Source organism: Passer domesticus, chromosome 1 (assembly GCF_036417665.1).
Source record: "Passer domesticus isolate bPasDom1 chromosome 1, bPasDom1.hap1, whole genome shotgun sequence".
Lineage (NCBI taxonomy): Eukaryota > Metazoa > Chordata > Aves > Passeriformes > Passeridae > Passer > Passer domesticus.
The window spans coordinates 52,796,822-52,824,562 of NC_087474.1; the positions used below are offsets into that span (position 1 = coordinate 52,796,822).

The 27,741-nt window shown below is 35.9% G+C and overlaps 1 protein-coding gene and 1 long non-coding RNA gene across 7 annotated transcripts in view; one reads left to right on the forward strand and one right to left on the reverse strand.

Annotated features, from left to right (window-relative positions):
* SUGCT (succinyl-CoA:glutarate-CoA transferase) overlaps positions 1-27,741 on the reverse strand; it is a 314,975-nt gene that overhangs the window by 251,485 nt on the left and 35,749 nt on the right. For all 6 annotated transcript variants that reach the window (XM_064420220.1, XM_064420256.1, XM_064420246.1 and 3 more), the window contains 3 exons: positions 25,979-26,070; positions 18,515-18,658; positions 1,153-1,248 (listed from right to left, as the gene is read on the reverse strand). In XM_064420220.1, the coding sequence (XP_064276290.1) occupies positions 1,153-1,248; positions 18,515-18,658; positions 25,979-26,070 (332 nt within the window). The remainder of the gene's footprint in view (positions 1-1,152; positions 1,249-18,514; positions 18,659-25,978; positions 26,071-27,741) is intronic.
* On the forward strand, positions 12,029-13,350 carry LOC135288076 (uncharacterized). Its single transcript, XR_010351402.1, has 2 exons — positions 12,029-12,090; positions 13,224-13,350. It is a non-coding gene; the product is annotated as an uncharacterized LOC135288076 (long non-coding RNA).

The window sequence follows — 27,741 nt, forward strand, 5'->3', positions numbered from 1 at the left end:
CCTAGATGAAGTAGACTTAGTCCTTCCAAAACCAGCTCATTTTGGTTTTAGACCTGAGGAGGTCTGGCTGTTACTAGCTAGTGAAAGAGTTCTGCATAATAGTAGAAAACTTTTGCATCAGATTTTATGGCCACAAGGAGCTAATCTTTCAATTATGATCACCATGATCTTCACCACTGGAAGACTACACACTAAATTTCCCTCACCTCCTCTACAAAGAAAGGAGAGGATAAAGATACTCAGCAGTGTTTAGGTGTAGTTCTCCCAAGCAAATGCTGAAAACTGCCCCTCTCAAGATTTAAAGGACTCTGGACATAAATTAAGAAATACAGGCTTTGCCTAGCTAGATACAAACATGACCACTTGATAAGAAATGCAAAAAAAATTAAATAAAGAATAGATTTTTCTTAATTAAATATATGCTCAATTTTCTGTAAGACATGACCTCCATCTAAGAACACAAAATGAAGAGCTAGAAAAGAACAAAATTTTTAGTTTACTAGAAGAGATTACCGTACTGGTCAAAAGTAAGGTAAAACTTGCAGTGAGATTTTTTTTTTTCCTGTGTTTGTTTATATGATGAAGGTCATGTTATTTTAAGGAATGTCAGCCCTTCATTAGATGTAGCAGAGTATGAATTCTGCTCAGGAAATCTGAGTTCTGTTTAATTCCTTTTATCAACCTGTTGTCTCACTGAGGCAGTGATTTGTAGCAAATTCAATAGGAAATTACAAATATGTAGCACTGCCAGATTGTCATTTAGATTGCTCTTGTAGGCTCAGAAGATAAAAACACCAACATTCAGAGGGAAAAAATTGAAAGATCTCAGTTTATAACTGGTATGGAATGGAAGTCAGGTAACCCTTAAAAAAAAAGGTTTCTCTGTTAGCTGAAAACCAATCAAGTCACCATGCTAGCTTTAAAGTCATCCAGTTTCAGCAAACACCTTTGATCTATTTCAGTGTTCTGTTACTAATCTACTGCTGATGAAGAAATATGCAAAATGCAGAAACAACAATGAACAACAGAACCTTGTCATGCCTCTACACAGACACATTACAGACTACAGGTCATGGGAAAAGTCGATTCTCGATTTCAAAATACACAAAATAATGAATTCCAAGGGAAAAGACCCTAATGCTTTCTGCTTACCTGATATGGAACAATACTCCCATGAGCAGTACCCCAGCGTTTTGCTTCAATTTTGCAATTAAGGTAATTAGCTGCTACATGAGTGAGACATGCAACCTGAAAACAGAAAAAAAGTATAGTATTCAGGAAAGCTGAAACTTCATTGACAACCTCATTTCTTTCTCTGTGCTTTAGATACATAAGTTAACATATTTATGTCACAAAAGTATCCTTTAGACATTACATATTTTGCAAACTTTTTTACTACAAGAAAACCTCAGGCTACAGTGCTTGTTTAAAAACAACTCCATAAACTCAAAAATTAATATGTTCCCCATAACACCAGTAATGCTGGACATATGTAGCATTAAACAACCCTGAGAGATAAGAGAGTGTTAAATATTTTGCAGAATAGTCAGCTGCAGCAGTGTCTTGTCTGTAGTGGGAAGCATGACAGATTTGTGGGATAGAACTCACCATTTCCTGAACCTCAATCCCATGCTTAAATCACAAATACTTTTTCCTCAGTTACAAGATTATCTTTTCATTTTCTCCTATGCTTCTCATTTTACATGTCCAAGCTATTGAAAATATTTCTGAATTCTTCAGCTCTCCACATGTTCTGTAATATTAATTAAGTCATGGGCCTTGATAAATCATCTGTCATTAGAAGATAAGGAGAGATTTAGGAAATTATTAGTCAGACACAGTTGGAAAAGTATAAACTTTGAAGAAAATATAGCACACTAACTTAGGAACAAGAATGTGAGAATATAAATATATATATTGTAAGTATGATTATATCTTAGGAAAAAGAAATTAAAATTTGTGATGCAGTAACGCATGAAAATCAGTGGTTCTTTTATAATCTATGGCAGATTCTTTATTCTTTATTCTTGGAGGGAATATAGTGTTTGATGATATCTGAAGCCAAGTAACACAATAAAGCATTACAGTTACCATGGAAGGTTATCACTCATTCATCAGACACAGTGCATTTGTTTTATTCTGTTAACTAACTGCACCAGTTAGTGCAAGTTCTTGCCTCAACAGTAACCATGTGAACAATTTTTTCCAAAAGTGTTATTTTCTCCATATTTCTCCCATTAGATGAAAGAAATTTGCTTGGATGATCAAACTGTTTATAATATTTTGTGCCTACTAATCAGTCTAGTCTACAACAAAACACATAATTAATTCAGAGTCCACCATTCATATTCCAATATGTGAATTATATCAGAATTCCCAGGAATCAAAAGCCATTTCATTTCCTTGCTCTTTCTCCATATATTCTGAAAAGAAAATGTGAATGTGTCACTGTCACGTTTAAAGAAAATATTTAACTGTAATTCATGCATGCAGCAATTTAGTACAGCAGAAAAACTAAGAAAATACATAGCAAATAAGTGTCTAACTACAGACAAAAATTATATTTGTATATAATAACTAGAAATACAATTCTTTATTCCTGAGTACTTTTGGAAAACATTTTGTAGCTGGATTTCAGGTCCAGCTGTTTGTAGCCCAGTGTTACTTCATTTGGCTAAAATGTTGAACCATGTCTGTTCTTTGGTCCTCAGGAAAATCTCAGTAGTTAAGGAAATGGAACTGGAAGTATCTAGAAAGAATTTTTTCCCCAGTCTGCAACTTTTCTCAGCAATATAGAATGAAACACCATGACTATAGAGAGAGTTAATGAGTTGCAAGAGTGTGTCATTTATTAGTAACACATAGCCTTGACCCATCGTTCCTGCCATTTTTCACTTTGGGGTCATACTCCACAGTGATACTTTCTCTACCACAGCAAATGGCTCTGCAGTGATGACGAAATTATCTAATTATTCATTAAATATTCTTCTGTATTTGCATGCAACACTACACAGCTGACACATTACACAGAAGTTTCACTGACAGGTGAGATGAATCCGTTACAACCAGCTTTTACTTCTAAATACCAAGAATATGCATTTAACTTTCCATGTTTTCCTTACAGGAAATGTTATATCAAACTTAACTCCAGGAAGGACATAGAGAATTAAAACCTAGTGAAACAGAATCCCAAAATATTTATATTAAATGTAATTGAGCCAAGATTTCATGCTATCCATTTGTTTCTACATTCTATACTATAGAATTAGGGATTGGAGTTTCATAAACAGAATTCTTCACAAAAAGACTTTTATCCCTAAAAATATACTTTCTTAACACAGTGTTGCAAATTGCTTCAGCTTCTTTGATGAGATGAATGTACTATTTTCAGTAATGGAAAAAAACACACATTAGATTTCTTTAAAGCATTTGTTCACAGTACATTAATAAAAAAAGGGATTAAAACATAATGCTCACTAGATATTGACATTTGACCACTAAAGCATCTGCTTCACACTTATTTCAGTAGCAAGAGACCAAAAATGCCAGGGAAGTCAGAGCATAGTAAAGGTTGTGATGTTGGAACTAACAGTTGCTCGGACCATATCAAGGTCTCAGTTCACCTTGGTACTTAGTATGAAGAATAATTCCATTGCAGTACTGATCACTTGCTTGAATGCATATGCCTATGTAGCCTATAAAACTGGTTTGCTTATTTTTGTTTTATCAATAAATCATGATTAAAAAGGCTTTTGGATTACTCTGACTTCCTTCTCTGATTTGAGTCAGAGTCAAATTAGACAGACAAAATTAATTAGCAGTAGCTGTAGTATCATCACCACCAAATAAGCTTATATAGACCAAAATAAATATATCAATGTTTTGTGTTTTAGGTGAAAATACACCGTTGAGTGAACTCTGTGGCCTTTTGCCACATTCATAACTTTCTGACACGTTCAGCAAACTTAAACACGATTCCATTTCTACTGTCCCATGAAACTTTCCCCTACCATGCCTTTCCCTTTCCTATCTTCCTGACTGACTTCATTGTCTTTGGTCTTTCTAAAGATTTAGTCCCACTAAAAAGGCACAGTCCAAAAAAACTTTTCAGCATCTACAATTTATGTAATGAATAAAGAACATGAAGAAGTATCTACCTATATCTTACAGCTGTTAAACAAACTGCTGAAGTACAAGCATTAAAAAATATCCCAAATGAACATTTTTATAGACATAATATCCTTTAGAAAAAAAATGTTTGTAACAATGTAAGTCTATTTCTCCAAACTCCCCTGTAATTCAAGACTCAGGACCTCACTGATAGAGACACTTCTTGCAGAAGAAACACCTATAATACAATCAATCTCTCAAACTGGAGTTTGGGTACATCTGCATGACATATTCAGCTAAGTATTTTTAAAATCTATACTTAAAACTGCTTTCCTGAAACCTTATAGACCCATTTCTTTTCTCCTTTAATTAAGAAATAATCCTCAAAAGTAACCTTTGAACTTACAACATTAAAGCAGATATAATTAAATGATACAGGCATCTCTGTATTCCTTTGCTTGTAGAGACAGATCTATACACTGTAAATATGCATTATCAAATATCTACAGATAAGTGTTTCTTTATTTCACATCAGTAAAGGGAACACGTATTTCAACATTCCTTTCTAATGTTACTGTTGATGGCCAAATCCCATATTTGTGCAACAGAATTACTTAAATCAGAACAAAAAGAGAGCTGCATTAAGGTCTGAAAAGTTATGCTCAGATTATGATGAAATCAGACAGATGGGAAACAAGATATTAAAAGCCACAAGGTCAGCAGACAAAGAAAAGAGACAGAATTTCAAAAGATTTTTTTCCAAGATAGCACATCAAACAATTTATTACAATGAGTTCGCTGAGTCAATCAATCATTTACATGCAATTTCAACAAGTGTATATGAATAACAAAAGAAGACAGGTAACTGGAAAGAGAAAATATCATTTTAATTATATTCTTTACTTTCTTCTCCCTCCAATTTTGTGTCTGCTGTCTTGCCACATACCTTAACAATGCTTTGACTCTAAGCCAAGTTAATTTATTTCTGTCTCATTCTTTGTTTGCTTTTTCTTAAAGTAAGCATGTAGACTTATTAGCTTTGAGACTCAGGCATTTTTACAGTGGCATAGGTAACTTATTTTATGCTATATTACAGAAGTAGCAACACAAATATCAATTTACAGCTTTGTAAAAAAAAAATCATTCCAGAAAATTCCACGGCCTTCTGTTGCGCAGAGGCCAATAACCTTCCATTTACACATTTTCCATACTTCTGGTGACATATTAAAAAAATATTTACACGAGAAAAATGTGAACATAGGACCACAATCCGCATTTGGTGCACACTATAAAAGGTCTCTTAAAATCACTGATCCTATGCTAGTATTTACCTAATGACTTATTTTACTGGTTTAAGTTTTCCCTAATAAGTATTTTGACACTGGTAACATTTAAGTTTGACTAATTTTGCTTTGCAGTTATTCCCTATTGCCCTTAAGAAGCTGCTTCCATGTATATGTGCATCAAATGACTCTCAACTCTTGCTCCTTGAGTCATTTTTGCATTATACAAAAACACAAAAACCCCACATCAAAACCCAAAACCTCTATCTCTACCAGGCAACCCCCACTCTATCAGCTAATTACGCAATTCCTAAGCATCGACCCAACTGTTTCAGGATGTGGCACTATACCACAATAAACAGTGGTGTTCTATCAGTTTTTACACAGGGAATTTTGTTTCAAACTCTTGCAAGAATTAACTGGGCAGCAGAAACCACAGCCTTGTGCAGAGGCAAGAGAGCTGCCACAATTCAAGGCAGTCCATCGTGCAGGGGTCCAGCAGGAAACCACAGCATTCCCAGGTGCTATCAACAAACATCACCTTACATTCAAGCTTGTAAGAGCCACCCATCTAACCTGAAGTTGAGAGATTTGCAGAAGCTAAAAATCAGTTCAAGAGTGGCATACACCTATAGGCAGGGCAGACATTCCCACCTGCAAGTATACAGCAAAGCCACTGCCCACAAAGAAGCAAAATTTTACTGCTTCAACCATGGTGTTCCTGCATCAAAACAGGAGGTCTGGCCTGCAAAAGTTAAATTAAAAAAGCAAAACTACTATAATGTAAGCCAAGGCTTAATACTATTAAGGAGAATTTTTGAAAAACATCTGTGGTCATGTAATGAACACTGTGCTCCAGTAAAAAGTGTTTTCTACTCAGTGACACTGATTTCTCTTAATGAAAAACTCCAGGAAATTATCATTAATTCACCCTTCACAAAAGAAAACTCCTGGCACTGAAGTATCCATAAATGGCATAATTCTGGCCACAGCTATAGTCTTGTTAAGATAAAATCAGATCTTTAATGACAAATAATTAGAATTTTAAAACAGATCTCCTATAGTGTCCTGTTCTTGGTACCTTCCAACCAGACACTTAGGCAGGTATACAAATCCATGCTAGCAGTCACATGCAGCATGGGGGATTTGCTGATTCAAGTTGGCCACCTGACCAATAGCACACAGCCAATGACAGTCACACAAAAGATGTCCTAGTAGATGTTAATTAAACAAGAAACAATAAAAACCCCAAACCACTCAACAAGAAAATAAGAGGAAATGTATTTGAATACCTTATCTAGAATACAAATTCTCAAAGGTTAAGATAGATAAAAAGAGCAAACAGACTTTAAGGTATACAGTTGTATAAATACTTTTTTTGCCTGAAAATTATGTCTGATAACATCTTTTACTTTATCAAAAATAAGTTTAGATTACATAGATAGAGAAACAGAAACATCTTCAAAAACACAATGCATTTGCATTGCAGAGAACTGGTACGTTCAGTGAAATGAAACAACAAAAGAACTGATCTAAAAATTATTTTTAATGAGCTATTTAGAGCTCATAAAAGACCAGAATGGATTCTTCCCATAGCATGGAGATCAGCTCCTGATTAAGATTCAATTAGCATTAACAATAGCAAAGATTGATGCAACTAACAGATGTAGGACTTGTAATTACAAAAGTATGTTTCAAGAGTAAGTACATGTTAAATGGACTCCTATCTTTCCTCAGTCTCCAATTAAACAGGCAACCAAACAACAAACAAAATAAACTTCTACACACTCAGATGAATTTTAGGTGGAGGATCAAAAATAAAAATCCTGACTATAGAAGCTATTATACAGCACTGGCATTAGAGAGAAAAAGAAAAAAAAATATTATTTATTTTAAATGAGCTCCAGTTGAAGAAAGACACATTCTAAAAGGAAGAATAAATTTCATTTTCTTGATTATGATAAAATACTACTTTTTTTTTTTTCTGAAAGCTTAAAGAAAGATACTACTTCAGCTTCATAATTACAAAGGAATATCACTAAAGAACCTGTTACTTAAAAAAAAAACAAAACAACCAAACAAAAAAAAAAAAAAAAAAAAAAAAAAAAAAAAAAAAGCCCAACAAAACAAAACAAAACAAACTATCAAGGAGAATATTAAGCCTAAAAAATCCAAGAACTCCAAAGTTAGTCTGTATACTCAGTGCAAAATCCAAAAACTGAAGGCAGTGGGTTTCTCACAAAGAAAAAAAGAAAAAACCAAAAAAGCCTATCAGTGGATTTTCCTATAACATGATCCTGGAAACAGATGAATCATTTTTAAAGTAACTTCAAAAACAAATCCCTTTTCTTTTCCATGACATGGAAAAATCAGCCAAAACAGTTAAAATTTTGGCAGTGTTCTAACAAATGAAATCAGATGTTGATAACAGACATATCAGACAACTTTAGCTGTAAATTTCTACAATTTTCTTAAGACTTTATTCTCTCTGAAGAAAGACTATATATGCATTGAAATATTAAATGCATTGTGTTCTGTATTTCACCCAGTTTTACCAAGTCCAGGCAAAATTCAACTGACAAAAAAGTTTATTCTGTTACATTGTATTCAGGTTTCTCTAACACTACAACACATTTTGTCTCTTGATTTTCTAGAGCTAAATGATAGTGAGTTCAGGCTTGAGTATTCATGGGTAAGAATCAAGAAGGCTAACAGGGCAGACATCCTGGTGGCAGTCTTACAGACTGCCCAACCAGGAGAAGAGGAAGACAGAATACTCTATGAGCAACTAGTACAAGTCTCACAACTGCTACTCTTGTTCTCATGAGGGACTTCAACATACTAGATGTCTTGAAAATACAACACAACAAAGAGGCAATAATCTAGGAGTCTTGAGCGTGTGGAAGATAACTTCCTGATGCACTTGTGAGAGCCAGATAGGAAAAGAGCCCTCTGGACCTGTTGTTTGTGAACAGAGAGGAAATTCTGGGTGGGAGTAAAAGGCTGTCTTGAGCATAGCAACCATGAAATGATATATTTTTTAATTCTTGCAGAAGGAAGGAGAGGACAGTTACCTTGGAACTACAGAGAAAAACTCTGGCCTGTTTAGGAGATTTGTTGAGAGTCCCTTGGGAAGAAGTCCTGTAGGACAAAGGAATCGAGGGAGGCTGCATATTCTACAGGAAGGAACAAAGGTTCAGCACAGGATCATCATACTGCATGTGCCCAATAACCAGGGGACCAGGCCAGCCAGTATAGGTTTAAGAAAGGCAGGTCCTACTTGACCAACCTGATCTGCTATGGCAAGGTAACTCACTAAGTGGATGAGGGAAAACCTGTGACTGTTGTCAGCCACAGACTCTATTTGGACTTTAGTAAAGCCTTTGATATTTTCTCACAGTCTTCTTCTGCTCATGGTTTGGATGGGTGCAATCTTCACTGGATAAAAAAACTTGCTGGATGGCTGGGCCTAGAGAGTGATGGTGAATGGTGCTACATCCAGCTGGTCACCAGCTCTGAAGGGCTCAGTATTTGGTCCAATTCCATCTAACATCTTTAATAACACACTGGACAAGGGGACCGAATGCACCCTCAGTCAGTTTGCAGACAACAACAATCTGGGCAGCCGTGTTGATCTTCTGGAGAGTAAGAAGGCTCTGCAGAAGGACCTGGACAGGTTAGATCAATGGGCCAAAGTCACTGGTATGATGTCAACAAGAAGTCCTGGATCCTGCACAGCAAGATCACAACAACCCCAGGCAGTGCTACAAGCTGCTGGAAAGCTGGCCAGCAGAAAAGGCCCTGGGGGTGCTGGTTGACAGCAGTTGAGCCTGAGCCAGTGTGTGCCCAGGTAGCCAAGAAGGACGATGGCATCCTGGCCTGTATCAGGAACGGTGTGGCCATCAGGACCAGGGCAGTGCTCTATAATCAGAACTGGTGCAGCCTCAAATCCTGTGTTCAGTTTTGTGCCCCTCACTACCAGAAAGCTATTCAGGTGCTGAAGCATGTCCAGAGAAGGGCAGTGAAGCTGGTGAAGGATCTGAAGCACAAGTCTTTTAAGAAGCAGGTGTGGGAGCTTGAATTGCTCAGACTGGAGAAAAGGAGGCTCAGAGATGACCCTTATTGCTCTCTACAACTTCTGGAAAGGGGGCTGTAGTGAGATGGGGGAGCCAGTCTCTTCTCCCAGGCAACAAGTGATAGGACAAGAGGAAAAGGCCTCTAAACCAAGAAGTTTTAGATTAGATAATAGGAAAAAAATTTTTAGAGAAAAGATTGTCAGCCATAGGAACAAGCTGCCCAGGGAAGTGGGGGAGTTGCTGTATCTGGAGGTATTTAAAAGATGTGGCACTTAGGGACACGCTTTAGTGGTGAACTTGGCAATACTGAATTACTTGAGGATCTTAAAGTTCTTTTCCAACCTAAATGATCCTTTTCTATTCTAAAAATAATAGCTATATTTGACGACTGAGAATGGAAACAAGAAAGCATAAAAATATGATAAAGACAAACAGATTTTGCTCATATAAAATTTAATTACCTGTGAAGACAGGCATCAGAATAACTATAGCAATTTTTATTCTTGTTTGCAACTGTGTAGTATCCAGAGGCTCCATACTGGATCTTATATACACTTTGTGAAGTGCATATGAAGATCAATGTGAAGGATACTATTTTTTTTATTTAATCAGTAATAAGGATGCTTATCCATGGAAATCTGTCAACATCCAAAATATGCTGTATTAAGGCACTTTTCACTTTTGATCTTATGATAGGAACAGTGCCATTTACAATGAAAATATGCATACATCTAACAATTTACACCACTCATCTTTTTGTTCTCCACATTTATCCGCATTAATACTTGCACGGAAAAAAACAATCTTAGGTGTGTTTGTCTACTGACATTGTCATTTTCATCTTATCTGTAGTGAACAAATACAAAAATAAAATATAATAGTAATTTCAACAGCTGCAGCAGTGCAAACAGGTAGATTTTTAGACTTTTCATTTGATACAAGGGAGGCACATAAAGAAACAAGTCATGTCTATTTGGTTGTGTGAGAAATGTGCAAATGTTGTCTGCCTATTATCACAGTGAAATCTCCCATTCATTACAGTACAATGGATTTAGTTCTAACACTGAAAATCTCCATTCACTGTCCATTAAGTACTTAATGGTGCTAATGGTGCTAATGCACTACAGGGATGTCACAAGAAACAAATCCATGCAATTAAATGAAATGTTTGAAATAGGACATTTTACAAGATTATCATTTCTGTGCCTCTGCAGCATTAAGCAATGCTCATAACGCTCTTTTGAGTATTTTAATGCTGTTTACATTGTAGATGTAGTTCATTTACTAAGCTGTTACGCAGCATTCAAGTCAGAGAAATGTGGTCCAAAGTTCTATTTGACTTCAGTATTACCAATGAGTCTGGAGTCAAAATATGGCACTTCTACATAGAGCTTTTTAAGTAGTGGCAACATTGTAAATTATACTCTGACAAAGGAATTTATTCTTAATTCAATCTACAAAAATAACTTCAAATATATTTATTAGAGAAATCTAGAACTACCAAATTCATTCAAAGCAAGGCAAGGAATTTTTACAAATAACTGAACTCTGACTAAGCACTCACATTTATGGTCACATCAATCCACCCCAGTGTAGTGAGGGAAGGAAAAGAACTTGTTAAACCACTCTCAATCCTCTACAATCAATCCTTGTTAAGTGAAGAAGTTCCAGCTGACTGGAAATTAGTAAATGTAAAGGATGCAGCTGAAGGATGATTCAGGGAACTACAGCTCTGTCAGCCTCCCTTCCCACCAAGGTTAAGGAAGAGATCATCCTGAGTGCCATTATATGGCACATGCAGGACAATCAGGGGATCAGACCCAGCCAGCATGCATTTATGAAAGGCAGGTTCTGCCTGACAAACCTGCTCTTATTCTATGACCAAGTGACCTACTGAGTAGATAAGGAAAAGGCAGTGGATGTACTCTATCTAGACTTCAATAAAGCATTTGACAGTCTCACACAGCATCCTTCTAGACAGGTGAACACCTCAGTTAATAAAAACCGGGCTGGATGGCCAGGCCTGGAGAGTTGAGGTGAATGGAACTAAATCCACCTAGTGATGGGTCACTAGTGGCATTCCCCAGGGCTCAGTTTTGGGGCTGGTCCCTGTTTAACATCTTTTTTGATGATCTGGACCTGGGGATTCAGGGCACCCTCAGTAAATTTACAGAAAACACTAAGCTGGGTGGGAGTGTTTATCTGCTCAAGAGTAGGGAAGGCTGGAAGGCTTTGCAGGGAAACCTGGACAAGCTTGATCAGTGGGCTGAGGACAACAAGATGAGGACAAAAGGGAAGTGCTGAGTCCTGCATTCAGGTCCCAGCAAGACCATGCAGCCCTACAAGCTTGGGGAGGAGTGGCTCAAGAGCTGTTCAGCAGAAAGGAGCCTGGAGGTGCTCAGTGAGCCAGCAGTGTGCCCAGGTGGTCAAGGAGATCAGTGGTATCCTGGCCTGTATGAAGAACAGTGTGGCCAGCAGGACCAGGGCAGAGATCACCCTCCTGTGCTCAGCACTGGTGAGGTCACAATTCGAGTACTGTGTTCAGTTCTGGGCCTCTCACTTTAGAAAGGACACTGAGGTGCTGGAGCATGGCCAAAGAAGGGTAACAAGGCTTGTGAAAGGTTTGGAAAACATTTCTTATGGGGAATGGCTGTGGGAGCCGGAGTTCTTTATTCTCAAGAGAGTGGCTCAGGAGGGACCTTATTGCTCTCTACAGCCACCTGTACGGGGGTTGTAGTGAGGTGGGGACTGGTCTCTTCTCCTGTGTCTGCAGAGAGAGGACCAGAGGATGTGGCCTTAAGATGAGACAAGGGAGATTCAGATACCAGGAAAAAAAAAAAAATTCACTGTTAGCATAGTCGGGCACTGGAATAGGTTGCCCAGAGTGGAGTCACCATCCCTTGAGATGTCTAAGAGGTGGCTGAATCTGGATGATGTGATTGAGTGGTTTAGGGATTATAATGGTAGTTCTGGGTTGACAACTTGATCTTAACAACAATGATCTTAAGGGTCTCTTTCAACCTTGTTGATTCTATGACTTTTGGACAGTTGAATGGATACCTGTTTTAGAAGGGTTTTAGAAGTCCCATACTAGAGTCTGAACACACTTTTTATAGCTTTCACTATAACATAGTAAGTAATAAGTTGTGACTTTTGGCCTAACCACATGACACTTCTCTAAAGAGTGTGCAATCTAACTGATTAGCCAAAACCAATGCTGAATAGAGAAACAATACTGTGCTGAATACAAAGAGAAATTCTGACAGCAGGACCTCATCAGACCAAAGGAAGTAATTATTTCAAATGTGTTTCAGCATCATCCTTTACCCTTTTTTAGAAAAGTAAATCATAATCTACAGAGAAATTTTAATGAGAGTTTCCTGAAGTAATCAAACTAAGCAGTGTTGAAACCTTAGCTAGAGTTTATCAACATACCCAAAAATGCCACACTTGTTAAGGTTTATTAGATTTCCAGAGGTTCAGCAGCACATAAAAATCAGCTGTCTTAACTTAAAATTTTCCATGACATAAAGCTAAAACCTCTTCCATCAAGTTACAACCCTTTTACTTGTTATTTACATTTTAAAATGGAGCACAATGTGTTGAAAGCCTCTATCCTAGTTTGACGAACTTATAGAATAACTTCTGAAACTTCTATGAGTTTAGAGAGGCAGGTGAGATTTTGGGGTACACTAAATGTGTTTATTCTGGTACTAGTTGTTTAAATCATTCTCCTTTGTTTTCATTCACCCAGGTTATCCTTCTCCTAATATTCAGCATGATTCTGAAATCTGATCTGCTGGTAATAAACATCTTGATTCCATTTCCAAGATTACACCCTTATTTAAAGGTCATCTAAAGTAAAAACTCATTAAAAGAAATGTCTTCCTTTGTCTTCAAACTCTCTCCCCTACCCATCCCAGGCATCCATTTTTTTAAGTAAAAAAGGGGCATATTTTTCTATCTCCTTTCTAGTCTTTCTCTGATTAATGACAAAGGCAGATCAACATAGGAAAATGAAACTGCAACTCAGTCGGGCTTGGCTTCTTTGGCACAGGAACAATGGTAGCAAGACAAAAAGAAAGAGAATTTACAGTTAGGCAGCATTTAAAGAAGAAATTCCCTAGCAATTGGAATATGTATTCTGTTTACAGAGTAAAGAAAGCCTCTAAATAAAACCAAGATCCAGTTGGAGAATGTTCTACCAATGACTGCATAACTAATCATTAGAAATCAAAACACAAATTCCACAGAGGCCAATATTAAATTGAGTTACTGTCATGTGTGTATGGTATTCTGGTCTATTCAATCAAATTCTGGCTGCTCAAAACCCAGAGGGATAAATTCTGTTCTTAGTTATACAGCTGTCCTCAATGGAAATTGTCAAAAATACAAGCCAAGAAGTGTTTAAAGTGCAGTATACATTTAAAGAAATGTTCACATTAATTCAGATTTTGTTATTTTTCCATATGAGAGCTATACAGTGAAAAAAAAAGACATCTCCATACAGCACATGCTCAATTTTTTATTATGATGGAGAGTAAGAATACTATGTTTTGCAAAGATGATGCTTTATAAGCTTGTAAAAAACGGACTTATTCAAACCATATCCAAAAACAAGACAACTGTGTAACAGTCCTCATAGCTGGCCTCCAAAATCACCAGAAGCAATAACCTCTAAAAAAGATGATTTTTCTTTTGGTATTTTGGTATTCATTCAACTCATGACTCTCAGCAAGCAGAGAAGCAACAAGATACAGTCAAGACACCTGAGCAGTATTTAAGTTCCAAGACTGATATTTCCACACAATTTACTTCTCAGGGATTCTATGATGCCTTGTATGTCCCACAGACAGTATGCAACTGTTACCAGTTTCACCTACACTCAATAATTGCTAAAAGACATGCCATGAAAGCCCTGAATAGATAGCACTGAAAGTACCTTAAATAGATACGGCCTAAACAGAATCATCATGGGAAAATGTGAGGCAGAAACAAAAACTAATAGCTTCTAACCCTCATCATTCCCTCAGTAAACTAGCAGTTTAATTAAGAACAAAAATGAAATAAAGAAAATAATTTATACCAATTTTCTAGGTTTTTCTAGAGTCACTTCAACATTTTAAGAAGGTATTTGCTATGGCAAATACAAACTAAAACATAGCAATTAGAAGCAGAGAAGTGTTTGGTGAACAATCATAATATACAAACAATATTAACCATATTTTTCTCTCTGTGGAATCTGGGAAAATATATTCAAAACTGCAGAAATGTTATATGTAAAATATTTCTTGCAGATTTTTAATCCAAATGAAACCAACTTATTACAGTATTTGTTGGAGCCTGGTCGTAATTAAATACAGGAAGGATATTAAAACGTCCAAGAGATTTTTTTAAGCCACAACAGAAGAAAAGGCACAATTGCATAATTGGAACCAAATCCAAACCCCACTTCCTTCTTATTTACCAGTATCATCTAAAGGACACTATTTAGATGCTGAAAGATCTGATACTTACAACTGTGATTCATCTAAAAGTCAAAAATTTCAAAGGAATTGTATGACGCAGGTTAAAAGTTTATAGATGAGAGATATAGAAAGTTTCTGCTCACTACAAAACCACATCCTAAGAGTTACCATATCACTTGTTCAAAAAAAACGCTAGAATCCTATTTTGTTGTGGGGAAAGAAATCTTGTTTGGTAGTAATAAGTGTTTAAAACATGGAATTTGAAAGAAAGATATGTATTTTAAGATATTCTAAAAATAATATTTTTTGAGAGTACAGGGTCTCACTTATAATTTGGATCTACACAGATAACAAATATGAAACTAACTTGCCAGTCAGTGGGATAGTTCTTTAAAAAGTTTCAGATCAGTTTTATTGGCAGCTGAATTCAGTTCAATGCTCATTGTTATTTGCATGTCTGTGTAGGTAATTAGTATCAAAAGCATTTTCCAGCCCTCCCCTCCACAAAAAAAAAAAAAAAAAAAAGAACCAAAAAAACCTGAACAAACTTCTTGTGTTTCTGCAAGGCATGCAGAAAAGTGATAGCACAGACACAGATGGACATTTAGATGTGAAGTTTTCTGTATAAAACAAACCAAACCATTTTCAAGATTTTCTAATTACCTGAATGACTTAACCCCTGGGGTTTTTATTCCTTTCTGACATCGTCAGAGTCATCAACACTGAACAATGAATATGTATAGGTTCACAATTTTCAGATCAGATGAAGGGATGAACAAAAGATCCAACCACACTGCTATATTAGCTCAGTGCATGAAATGCTGGCAAAACCAAGAAGTTTCATACAAGACCCTGCTGTCAAAACACTATAAATAGGATGGTTCAGTACACGTAGTAGATTCCTTTTTTCTTCGTTAAAAATTACCACGCTTCAGCAAAACTCTTGCTGAAGGAAAAGGGATCAAGATGTCTCTGACCACTAGATCCTACCATTAATCAATGTCAACAAGAACCTAATAAACTGAATGTATAAAACTTTAGGTTCCTTATTTTTTTGGCTGCATGCATGACAAACTTCAAAAAGTCCTTTTTAACATTCATCACATGAGGAAAAGCTAGCTTTCAATACCTAGCTGGGAGATAAAACCAAAATCTTTTTAGAAACATGGATCTTTAAAGACCCTGATCACATCACAGTAGTTGTCTAACTTAATTTAAAAGAACTCATTACCATCAGAAGTATTGTGAGAGTATTTTATCTGTTTACATTTTCAGATTTGTACTACACTTTCTTAGTAGAGACACTCCCCCTAAAGACTTATAAGTAAGCACCAGTCTTATACAAACAAAGGAAACAAACCAAGAAACTAGATGTTCTGAGAGAGACTCAGCTGCCACTTATGTTTCTCTTCATTTATTTTAACACATCTTTGTAATGGGATTAATCACATGTTTTTTGTGGGTTTTTTTTTTTACTTTAGAACCTCATCCATAAATACTTCTTCCAATTTAATAGATGTTCTCATTACAGTCTTGGGCCAACACCCCAAAATTAATTTGGACTGAAGCAACAGGGTCATCTGAATAACAGATGACCCTGTTTTCTGAATAACGTCTTTTATCCATATTCTGTTCCAATATACAATTATTTGAATTTCATTTACCCAACACTGAAGTAAATAAAAACATTTCTTCTTCAATGAGAGTGTGAATTTATGGAATTACTTCTTAATAACTTTTAGATAACTATAATTGAATAATGAGCAGGGAAGGGGTTACTGTTTAAAAAAACCTAAAAAAACAAATAAGCTTTTCTTGAATATTTAGCATTGCTTCAACTAATCATGTAGAAGACAAACACCATGTGGCATGCTTTGTTCACCAACATCTACCCAGGTCTTCAATCTTTCCCTTGTGTATGCTAGCGAGTGGCCTAAAGGATGATGATGTGGAAGTTCAGATGGAAATTTTGCAATATAAGAACACTTCTGTGCATAGACAAATCTACCCTAAGCAAGGAAAAAGATTATAAAGACAAATAAGATAACAAAATAAGCGAGCTACAGAAAAACCTAACTTCAACTCTTCTTGGTTTCAGCATTTGATAAAATACTGAATAATAATCAATAAGACTTCAGTTTAAAAAAAAAGACCAAAAACCAGTGGAACAAGGAATTACGTGCATACACTCCTCCCAGAATGACTCCTAAAATCAATAAAAATTATCAGAAGTATTTTTATAAAATTGGAAATTAAAAATATCAAGGAGCAGCTTCCATAATATATAACACTACGATACCTTAAATATGAAACCCCCCTACTTCCACATATATACCAAATATTTCATAAGAATTTAATACACATTCTAAAAATTTTCTGAACTGTTTCTTTCCTAAGCATTTTTCCAATATGGAAAATTGGAAAAATTCACATTCACATTCACAAATATATTCACATTTGTGAATATATTTAAGTATAATTAAGTTCAGTTCTTACAAACATTTGTTCTGAAATAAAGGAGAAGTTCTTTATTGATTCAAGCAAGGATTTCCCCTCCTTTCTGATTTCAACAGTTATTCAGACAAAAGCAGTAGGCACTAAAACAGAGCAAACTCAATTATTAGTCTCAATCATTGTTACCATACAATGATATAGGTGTCCAACCTCTTGCTTGCACCTGGGCCAACTTTTAGCACAATGGGCACTGTCATTTCTCAGCTGTACTGACAGGTGTAATGTGAAGAAAAATACAATTGAATAAAGATGAAAACAATGGAGCACTGTAGTTGCTGTAATTAGGACTGTACACAATTTTGACATACATTTTAAATTGAAAACAAAAATTTCTCTGTACCATATGCCCAGTTGCTACCAGCAAGTACCTACATATCATCAGCAAAACATCATATCATCTGGTCATATGCAGCTCATATCAATGCCACTTACTTTTTAGAAATGATAAATCATTTCCCCAGTGGTGTTCAAATATTCAAAGTTAAATTTCTCATTATATGTAGTACATGCTGTATCTTTCATGAACAAAACAGCTTTGCCTTTAATGCCTAGGAAAAATGCTGCATCTTCAACCTTCATTCCTTTAACTCCCAGAGCCAAAAGGCAGACCTCCAGATTACATTACTTTGAAACTTGGGTGACACTTTAATACTCTGGGTGATTTTGCGCAAGTTATTCAGTTGCTCTAGAAGTTTCATGTCCCAGTAAACGGACAAAGGCCAAAGCCTTCCTCTCAACATTGGTTTCACCACTTAGGCTTCTCTGTCTCCAATTACTCACGACAACTACTACAAGGCTCAGTGATATTATAAAACTTGATTAACCTGTGTTTTCACAGAACATGGCAGTCCTTTGCAAAAAGTGAAAAACAAACTTAGTGCAGTAGTAACAATAACCGTGTCATATAAAATGGTCACTACCAGAGTGGCAGGTTAAGAAAATGATCACCAATGCCATTATTATTGTTGTCATTAGTTATACTATCTGATGCACTTTATATGCAAATGTTATTCTTAGGTTCAAACATCTATAAAACAAAAAGCAATTTTTTTACAACTCCTACCTGAGTTGACAGGAGATTGCAGTCAATGTGTAGTCCTTTTCCTGTCTTATACCTCTGAAGTAAACCAGCCATAACTGCTCCATACGTATATAACCCAGTAGCAAGGTCTGTCATTGCTACTCCTGGTCTAACTGGCTCACCATCCTAAAGAAAAAAAAAAAAACCAGAAACACCCCAAAATGAAACAAGGCAAACAAACAAAACAATAAACAAAGAAAAAATTAAAAGCAGCAAAAACAAGTAGTGACAATATGATTGTGCAGGGCTGGGATCTTATTGACATGACAGGGACATGGTGGGATGACTCCTGTGACTGGAGTGTTGGAATGGAGGGATATAGGCTCTTTTAAGAAAGACAGGCAAAGAACACAAGGAGAACAAAGAACACAGTGTTTTTGTCTATGTAAATAACCAGCTGAAGCATATGGAATTTCACTGGGGATGGATGAAGAGCTGACTGAGAGCACAGGGAGGGCAATAGCAGGTAACATTATAATCATGCTACACACACCCAACTACGGGGACAGAAGGGGCCCTTGACAGACAGGTAGCAGTGGCCTCACATTCACAAGCCCTGGTCCTCTTGGGGGGCTTCAACCACCCCATTATGTGTTGGAGAGACAACCACATAGAACCATGTGCTGTAGGAAAAGATCAGGTTCAAGACCATCTAGGGAACCTGAAGGTGCATAAGCCCATTAGACTTGATGACATACATCTGCAGGACCCAAGGGATTTGGCAGTGGGAATGGCTAAGACACTACCCATCATATTTGAGAAGTCATGGTAGTCCTACGGAGTTCCCACTGACTGGTAAAAGGGAGACATAACCCCCATATTTTAAAAGGGTAAAAAAGAAGACCCAGGAGACTATGGGCCCACCAGTCTTCTCTTGCTATCCATCAGGCTTATGGAGAAGATTCTCCTGGACACTATTCCAAGGAACATGGAAAAGAACCAGGTGATTTGTGACAGCCAGCACGGCTTCACTATCAGCAAATTGTGCCCGAAAAATTTAGTGGCCTTCTATGATGGGGTTACAGCAGCAGTAGGTCTGGGAAGAGTGACTGATGTCACCTACTTGGTTCTGTGCAAAGCATTTGACACCGTCCCACACGACACGCTTGTCTCTAAACCAGGCACTTGGTAGATAAAGAACTGGTTGGATGGTTGCACTCAGTCGCAGGTAGTGCAAGAAATTAGTATCTTTGAATGACCAGATGTATAAAAACATCTACCACTGAAAACCAGGTATTCTTGCAGCACGTACACAAAACTGCCACTTTGTGATGCCACATACTGAAATCATGAAGGAGTTATTATGCAACTTTTTGTCCCTAATAACATAATGCTTCAACTCACCAATGCAAAAAGAAAAGAGATAATGTTAGAGACAAAAGAAGCTAGCGAAGACTGAATTTTATTATCCTAGAAGCTAAAGGCCTAAACAATTTCTACAGTACACTGACACAGGTGCCTATCTGTTTAAAAGGCAGAACCATATTGCTTCATTCTTCTCACTCCCTTTTTTCTCTCCTCTTTAGTCCCTTCCCAAGTCAAAGCTCAGTTTTGTATTTTCCACTACACACATTCCAGGCTTCTAGTAAGAAAACAAACACAAATTTTTGTCTACACGTGTAAATATTACACATGCAAATATATGCAAATTCATGACACTGACTGAAGTCACTGAAAAGTTGTTCATTCAAATATCCTTTTTCTGTATGTCATCCCTTTTCTAGCATCAAGGGAAGAATCTTCATGTTACATGATGTGTTTCAGAACTCCTGTAAACACTGGCATGATATATGTCCCCTCTGAAATCAATAGCAAAATGAACTTCTAATTTCAGCCCAGCTAGGCTTTTATTGTCGTGCTTCTTCTGAAATATTCTCCATTTCCTACTCTGAAAAGTTTGAGGTCAGATGATCAGATTATCACAGCAGTTCCTTATTTTGAAGTCTTACTTTTTGTTTGTTTGGGTTTTTTTTTTTTTTTTAAGTTTTCAAACTGTGAAGAAAAATGGCAGTGCAAAGCTAATGAGACTCTTCCAGAATTCTGGCACACAAGTAAGCCTACCACAAGACAACTTAAAATCATTACAATTGATAAATAATAACTGTTTGTCAAGTTTTCATAAATGTATTTAAACTAATGTAGCATAAAGTAAATAAAATTGAATTTACAGAATTATTTTAATTAGCCATGTCTAAACTGCTATGTGTAATTACTGTAATAATAATCTTCTAAATAAGAATATAGGAATTGTTTCCTGATAATTATTTTAAAAAGAGTGTCTTGAATTCATGTAAGAAAATCTTCACCATCATTTTTCTTCTGCACTCCAGCAAGATTTACACAAGCCTGATACCAAGTCATATATGTTATATTTTTCTTTTAAATTTTTATTTTATTATCAGTTGCATTAATAGAGCAATTCTGAAATAGAAGACAGTAGGACAATATTTTCTAGATAAGATGGAAAAGGCTGCTATTTTTTTCATATCATGAAATTGACTAAAAATTACAAAATCTGTATAAAATATAGCAAATTTTAAAAATATTAGTTACTCTCATCCAAACTGCAGTAAGGACTAGTCTGTGACTATCTACAGCTTAGATATCCATAGGATTATATATAAACTACACAATATTAAGGTGAATACTGCTTTAGGAAGTAGTACTTTTTCGAAGAATCTCTTATTTCTTCCTTCACCAGATGCTACACTAAGCTACTTCAGCTTCCCAAAAGAAAGCTCAAAGGTTCCAGCTATTTACCACCCTCATTGTACCCAACTCTGGGGAAAAACAGGAAAGTTCGTGCTTCACTTTTATATGCACAGGCCTACCAAGAAAACTAATTAGTCTATGAGAAGGTTTTTTCTCCTCAGAGCTACCTCAGAGAAATAAAAGAAAAAACAAAACAAATGAAAAAAAAAACCACACACACATACCAAAACACCCAACCAAAACAAAAACAAAAAAAAACCCCTCCTATTCTCTGCTGCAAGTAATCAGTTTGTTAAATTGCTCTTTCTTTATTATAGCCATTTCACTACATTCACTGGGTTGAGAAGAAACCAAAAAGACTTTAGATTTTACAAACAGATGTGCTGCAACATTCTTAGTTTGAATGACACACTGTTTTCAGAGTGTCATTAATTTCATCCTTTAAGGATAATATCATCCTTAAGGAGAACAACACATTTTGAAGATTAAGAAATCAGGATTATTTTAATAGCTTGTTATATACGAACTTTCAGAACCTTCATTGTCAATTACTAAACTGTCTAAAGTTTAAGAGCAAATACTTCTACCTTTGCATCAGTAAAAAGTTCACCTTTTGTTTCTAAAAATACTTTCACAATTTCCCCTTAGAAAACAATCCTACAAAGTACTAGTACTATACTGCTGTGTTATTTTTAACATGTTGGCTTTGTTTTATCCTAATACTCAACAACCTATAATTCTGAACCAGTCCACACAACTTCTAGCCATCCTTGGTCTTTCTACCAAGACTCATAATGAGCTGCCATGTCTCACTATTTAATCAGCTTCAATCAGCTCCTGTGCCATAAGCCAGTCTTTCTGTGGAAGGATACACAGGTGTAAGTACTGTGGAATGGATTAATTCAGGCTTTATCACTGTCCTGCAGAACAAGGGATGTGAAGCTGCTTTACATGAAGGTTAAAGCTAAACACACAGAGAAATAACCTTCCTTTAGACAGAGCTTCTGCCAGCACAGCACTATTTTTCTGTAGCTAACATTATACCATTTACCTGGGCAAAGTAAGGATCTACACAGTATCTTTTATTTAAGCAAGTTATTTCAAAAGTGACAAACACCACCACCCCTGCCAGACAAAAATGACTTTATTGTTCTGGTAGGAAGAGCAAATGTAGCACTAGCCAGGGAGAATGTGTCTTAAGCCAACAAAGCTGCCATCCAGCCTCAAGGGCTGGCTTGGACTCTAAATTTGGTGCAGCATCAGGAGTTACCCATTGTTCATTTGAAAAGATAAAGCTGTATACCAGTTAAGAAGACCTTTTGTTTTTAAATCACTGTGCTTTGCTATTGCTCAATCTTATAGCTTACATTTTTATTCCTAATTTTTGCTGTTTGCTAAATTCCTTACAATTTGTCGACATGTTCTCACCCAGATATAGCCACAACATGTTTTAGAAGCCTCCTTTCCTGAGGTGGTTTTTTTTGCCCTTTGACATAATTTTCCTAACCAAACTTACATCAGTAATACAAAAATCATCTATTTAAAATTAAAATTGTTTTGAAATTACATGCTTAAGAAAAGCATTCTAAGTCCAGTAGTTTTACAGATGTGAAATAATTGCTGAAGCTAATATGAACCAGCAACAGCTGTATTTTTCAACAGCTCTCAGCTACATATACGATGTGTATTCTTTTGTAACCCTTTGTTTGGTACTAAACTAAAGAATTGATTTGATGAGTCATAGAAATTTCAATTAGAATTTCAAATTTCACAGGTGTGATACACTTCTAATACACAAGTAATCAAGTACATGTGTAAGAGCTTGCAGGTTTCTGTCCACAAAACCATGATTTAAGGACACTATTCCACTGTGCTTGGGTTTGTACTATCAGCAAAAACAACACTAGCACAAATGAAGTTGTTTGGGCCAATATTTTTGCAATATTGTAGAAGTTATAGCTTAATTTCAAGGTTCAGAATATCACTCAGAAGCATTTCAAAGTTATTACCATTAAGTGCTGCTAGGAAAAAAAAAAGAGAAACAAAAAAAACAAGCTTTTTTTTTTTAATAGGCAAGAATATATACTGCTATTGAATTATACATTTTTGTATAGTCACATACAGGACAAAATTTTAGTACTCTATTATTATAATGCTTTCTAAGGAACTGTAAATATGTATACATCAATGTAAATATGTATACCTCAACATTCAACACCTCAGTCACGTATGTAGATGCTTTTTTGCTGCTTGCTCAGATTCATTCAATTTGTCTGCTGCATCAGCTGATGCCTCTAAGACCATCCTGCAAGAACTTTCAATGGTTTGTTTAGCAAAGGGATGTTTCCAAAGAGCATTCTTGCACTGATGATGTTATACTGATTATCTATAGCTACTGCAATTAAATACAAAACCAACATTATCTGTTATAACTTTTCCTTTTTTTCATTTCCTGTTTATTAGAGTGGCATTTTCCATTTTGTTCTAAAAAAAAAAAATCAGACTACCCATTCAAATGAACTTATTAATTTTAGCACATCAATTCCACGTTACCTAGCCAACAAATAATTTAAACTTTATTTAAAAAAAAAAACAGCATGAAATTATGTTTTTTCTTTTTTTCTTTGGCCACTTTTCTACATCTTGACTGAAACAAGGTTTCTACTTTTGTTCAGACTTAGTTTAAACACAATTCTGTCACATGAACATAAATGTTTAAATGTTTAAAAAATGGAAGATTTTACTATTAATAATTCTTCACTATTTTAAAGTAACTTTCTAACAAGCATACAATACGACTTTACAGCCCCTTAGATAAGTTTTCACTACAACAACAAAAAGCACATTTGTTTTTTTGGAGTCATTGACTACTTAAGTCTTTGAAACAATACTGTCCATCTATACATCAAAAAATGGGTTTGAGAAACTGAGGAAATTCTACATAAACAACTGCAAATAAACAAAAATTAGTAAATTTTTGCATGCTTATTTTAATCATGTCAAAGAGTGACTAAGTTTGAATGAATTCTTAGAAGCCCCCAGTGAATAGACAAAGCTGTTACTGACAGTGACTAAATGATTCCTATGATTACATTACCTCAAGTCTTGGTGAGGTGATGTGAACATCTGATGTTCTGGTGTAGACCTTAACAAAATATTTTCATAAAATCCATCTTCATAACAGCCACTGAGGACTATTATTTTCATAATACAACTTGCATGCAATTATTCAGTATAACAGTCATTTATTCTGGCATTCACATATCATTGAAAAGCTGTACAAAAGTCCTGTGTTTTTCAATATTTCTACCCATCTTTCTTTATTCATGTTGTACTAACATCTGCCCCTTTCTAACAGTTTGTATATCCTTTCACTTTTGATTGGTATATTTTGAGGTGTGCATGAAGTTTCTGGCATTGTATTGGAAGTATTAACCTCCATTCTACAGACACAATGCTAAATTTACTTACACTACAGTTACTGTGATCAGTCATTGCTTAGTGCATGTGTACATTATATATTTGATGGGAAGTGTCTGTAAGGACTACACTCAATTTCATGTCTTCTCATGTTCTGAGATGGGATATCCTATGAGTACATACCAATAATACAGCAGGAACAGACAGCTTCAGGAAACTAGGCACAAGATGTTTCAGCTTACTCAGTCAAAAAATGCTTGATTTTGGCTTTTTTCCCTAATAAAAAGGACAGCTCTGGTAACAAGAGATGCCAGAAGTACAAACTTCTGATGTTTGGCATTGTTCTAAGTAGAAAACAAGTCTATTGGCAGAATATCAACCCTACAATAGAGCTGTGTCCAGATCATGTGGTTAGCTTTCAACAAAGTACTCAAACATGAGCAGCTGACACTTAGTACAGGAACTTTATGAATTCCTTGCTTATCTAGAACATGCAAGTATCATACTCACAAGATCTGCACTACTGCTTCCAGAGTACCAGGAGCACCTCTACAGAACAGTATCTAGCATTTATAATGCATGGAACAGACTTGTAACACTACTTCACTAGAAAAGGGACATTTTGGGACCACATTCCCCGCATCTCCAGGTGATTCAAGACAGCTTAATTAAATGCTTATTTGACCAGCATTTTTCCAAGGTGAAGACACATGTTCTGTGTACCTCTAGAATTCAGATACTAAACTACTGTTATGCTTCCTGCAATGCCACAGCTAAGAAAGATCTTGGGTGTCAGTGGGAATAGGCAGCACATAAAACTTTTCCAGAAATGCATGGCATCTTTCTGCCCATTTGAAGGCAGAATGATTGAAAACCACCCAGATTTTGTCAGATATCTCTAGGTAGCTTCACAATTCCCGCTTTTACAAAGGGGTATCAATAGCCAAGCATCAATGAAACTTCACACTCAAAGATACGGTTCTATCATCCAGCTGTCAACAATGAGTCTACTACAGCTCAAGGAGCCATTAACAGCTTAGCATACATTGCCAATTTATTCACTGGAAATTTAGGATTCTTCCTTTTTCTTTAATTTTCTGTTTCTTGAACATTTTTCTTTACAAGTCTTAAGTGACATAGCTGAAGTATACAAATACTATTATTTTCTTAGACTACCAGAGATGAGACCTCTTGCTGGACTCAAGAGGGTTTGCATAACAGATATGTTACCATTAGGCTGACTTGTTCCATGCAGCAGCCAATTTTGGTACACAGCACAAAGATTCTATGAAATTTGTAAGTTTTGCACTATACCTCATGCCCTGTGATATGCATGAGACCAGAAACAGCAGCAGCAATGGAGTCATATCCACCTCGCTGAACCATTGGACCAGTCTGACCATAACCTAAGAGAAAAACAGAACAACTAGTAATTCAACCAAGGACAAGTAGAACATAAGACATTATTACTCCTCAGCTTTTGTTAACAAGATGTCCAGACTGTACAACCAACGAATGCTATTGTATTCTATTTATTCCTGCACATTTCTAAGAGTAAAGTTGGATTTATCCTCTGTGGGTTGAGGATGTGTTTGATCTTAATTCTAGACAGACTTGTATCCCTGCTATGTTTCATTCCTTTTGGATGAAATTTCCTTTTTAATTCACTGTGTCAGCTGAGGTTGGACTCAGATGTTTTTTTCAGAGACTCTACAGTATCTCTACAGGCCTAAAATTGCTGTCCAACTGGGCCCATCTTGCCTGTGTTATCTCCACTCTGCCATAAGGATACCTTGAATACCCCAAACAATACTAAAATCATGACACTATGGTTTTGACACATTAATTATTCCCCCCTCATTTCTGTTATTTTATTCCATATCTAAACAGAGCTACTTTTAAAACAAACATTGTTTACAAAAGATGGCAAGGCCTTAGCAAGTACGTACAATCTGTTTGCCAAGAGTTAGCACCAATGAAGTCCAAAATACTGAGAAGTTTTACTGAACTACCTAAATACAGTTTTGTTCAGCTGTATAATTAACTTAAAATAAACAGCTGTAGACAGAAGGATGCTGTCTTACCTCTCTTTGCTATAGTCACCATGTTCTTCCAACAACGAACACAAAAACTTCCAATTGAGGAGGTCACTGGAACCACTAACCACCATCACAGAGGGTGAAAGTCAATAGGGAAGGAGCAACGTATTTGATTGATGGTTTCTATTAGTTCCTAATTAGTTCTAACGGCAGAGCCCTCAGTAATAAGATTTAAGATTCCTCCTCAAAGAGGAAGTACACTCGGAGCTTTTATTTTTTTATTATTATTTAAGTGCTTTCTTTTCTGATATATCTAAGAGAAAATCCCTTGGAGCAGTTACAAGATATTTTTCACAGATAAGATTCCTAATTTAAATTTAGTTTTAAAACAACATTTCTGTTTCATTCTTACCTGAGAAGACAGTATTAGAATTACATTATATCAACATATACTGCAGTGTAAAAATTCCTGAATCTCCTAGATTCTTCTTCATAATTTGCCTGGAAAAATCTTCTCTTTATACAGTCTTTTCAGTAGGCATGACAGTCTAAACATTGGCTTTGTGAATTAAAGCACACAATTAAAATAATTTTTCATTGAGGTAATCTACCTCAGCTTATCCACCTGGACTGATGCTGTTATATGCATAATTCATAAATTACTCCTAATGTATATTATGAGAGGATTATGATGACTGAAAACTGCAGTTAAAGCACTTTGTTACTCCAATTGATAAATCATACCAAGCAAAACAATATCCACTTACTACAAAGATTTCCTGATTATACTACAAACTATCTCAATTGCCTGATCTTTTTCTGGAGACATGAGATCCACATTGTGCAAAGCTCTTCCTTCTGTGGAGGAGCTCAACTTCTACACTCAGTGTCACAGGGAATATCAGAATACTACAGCCAATTCACTGACTTTATCAATGTAGCTTCAAAACATACATTTTGTAAGAAAAAAGTCAACACTTTTCTTATTGTCAAATTGGTGTCACGAGAGAAAAAAAAAACCTACCAGTTTACCTAGTT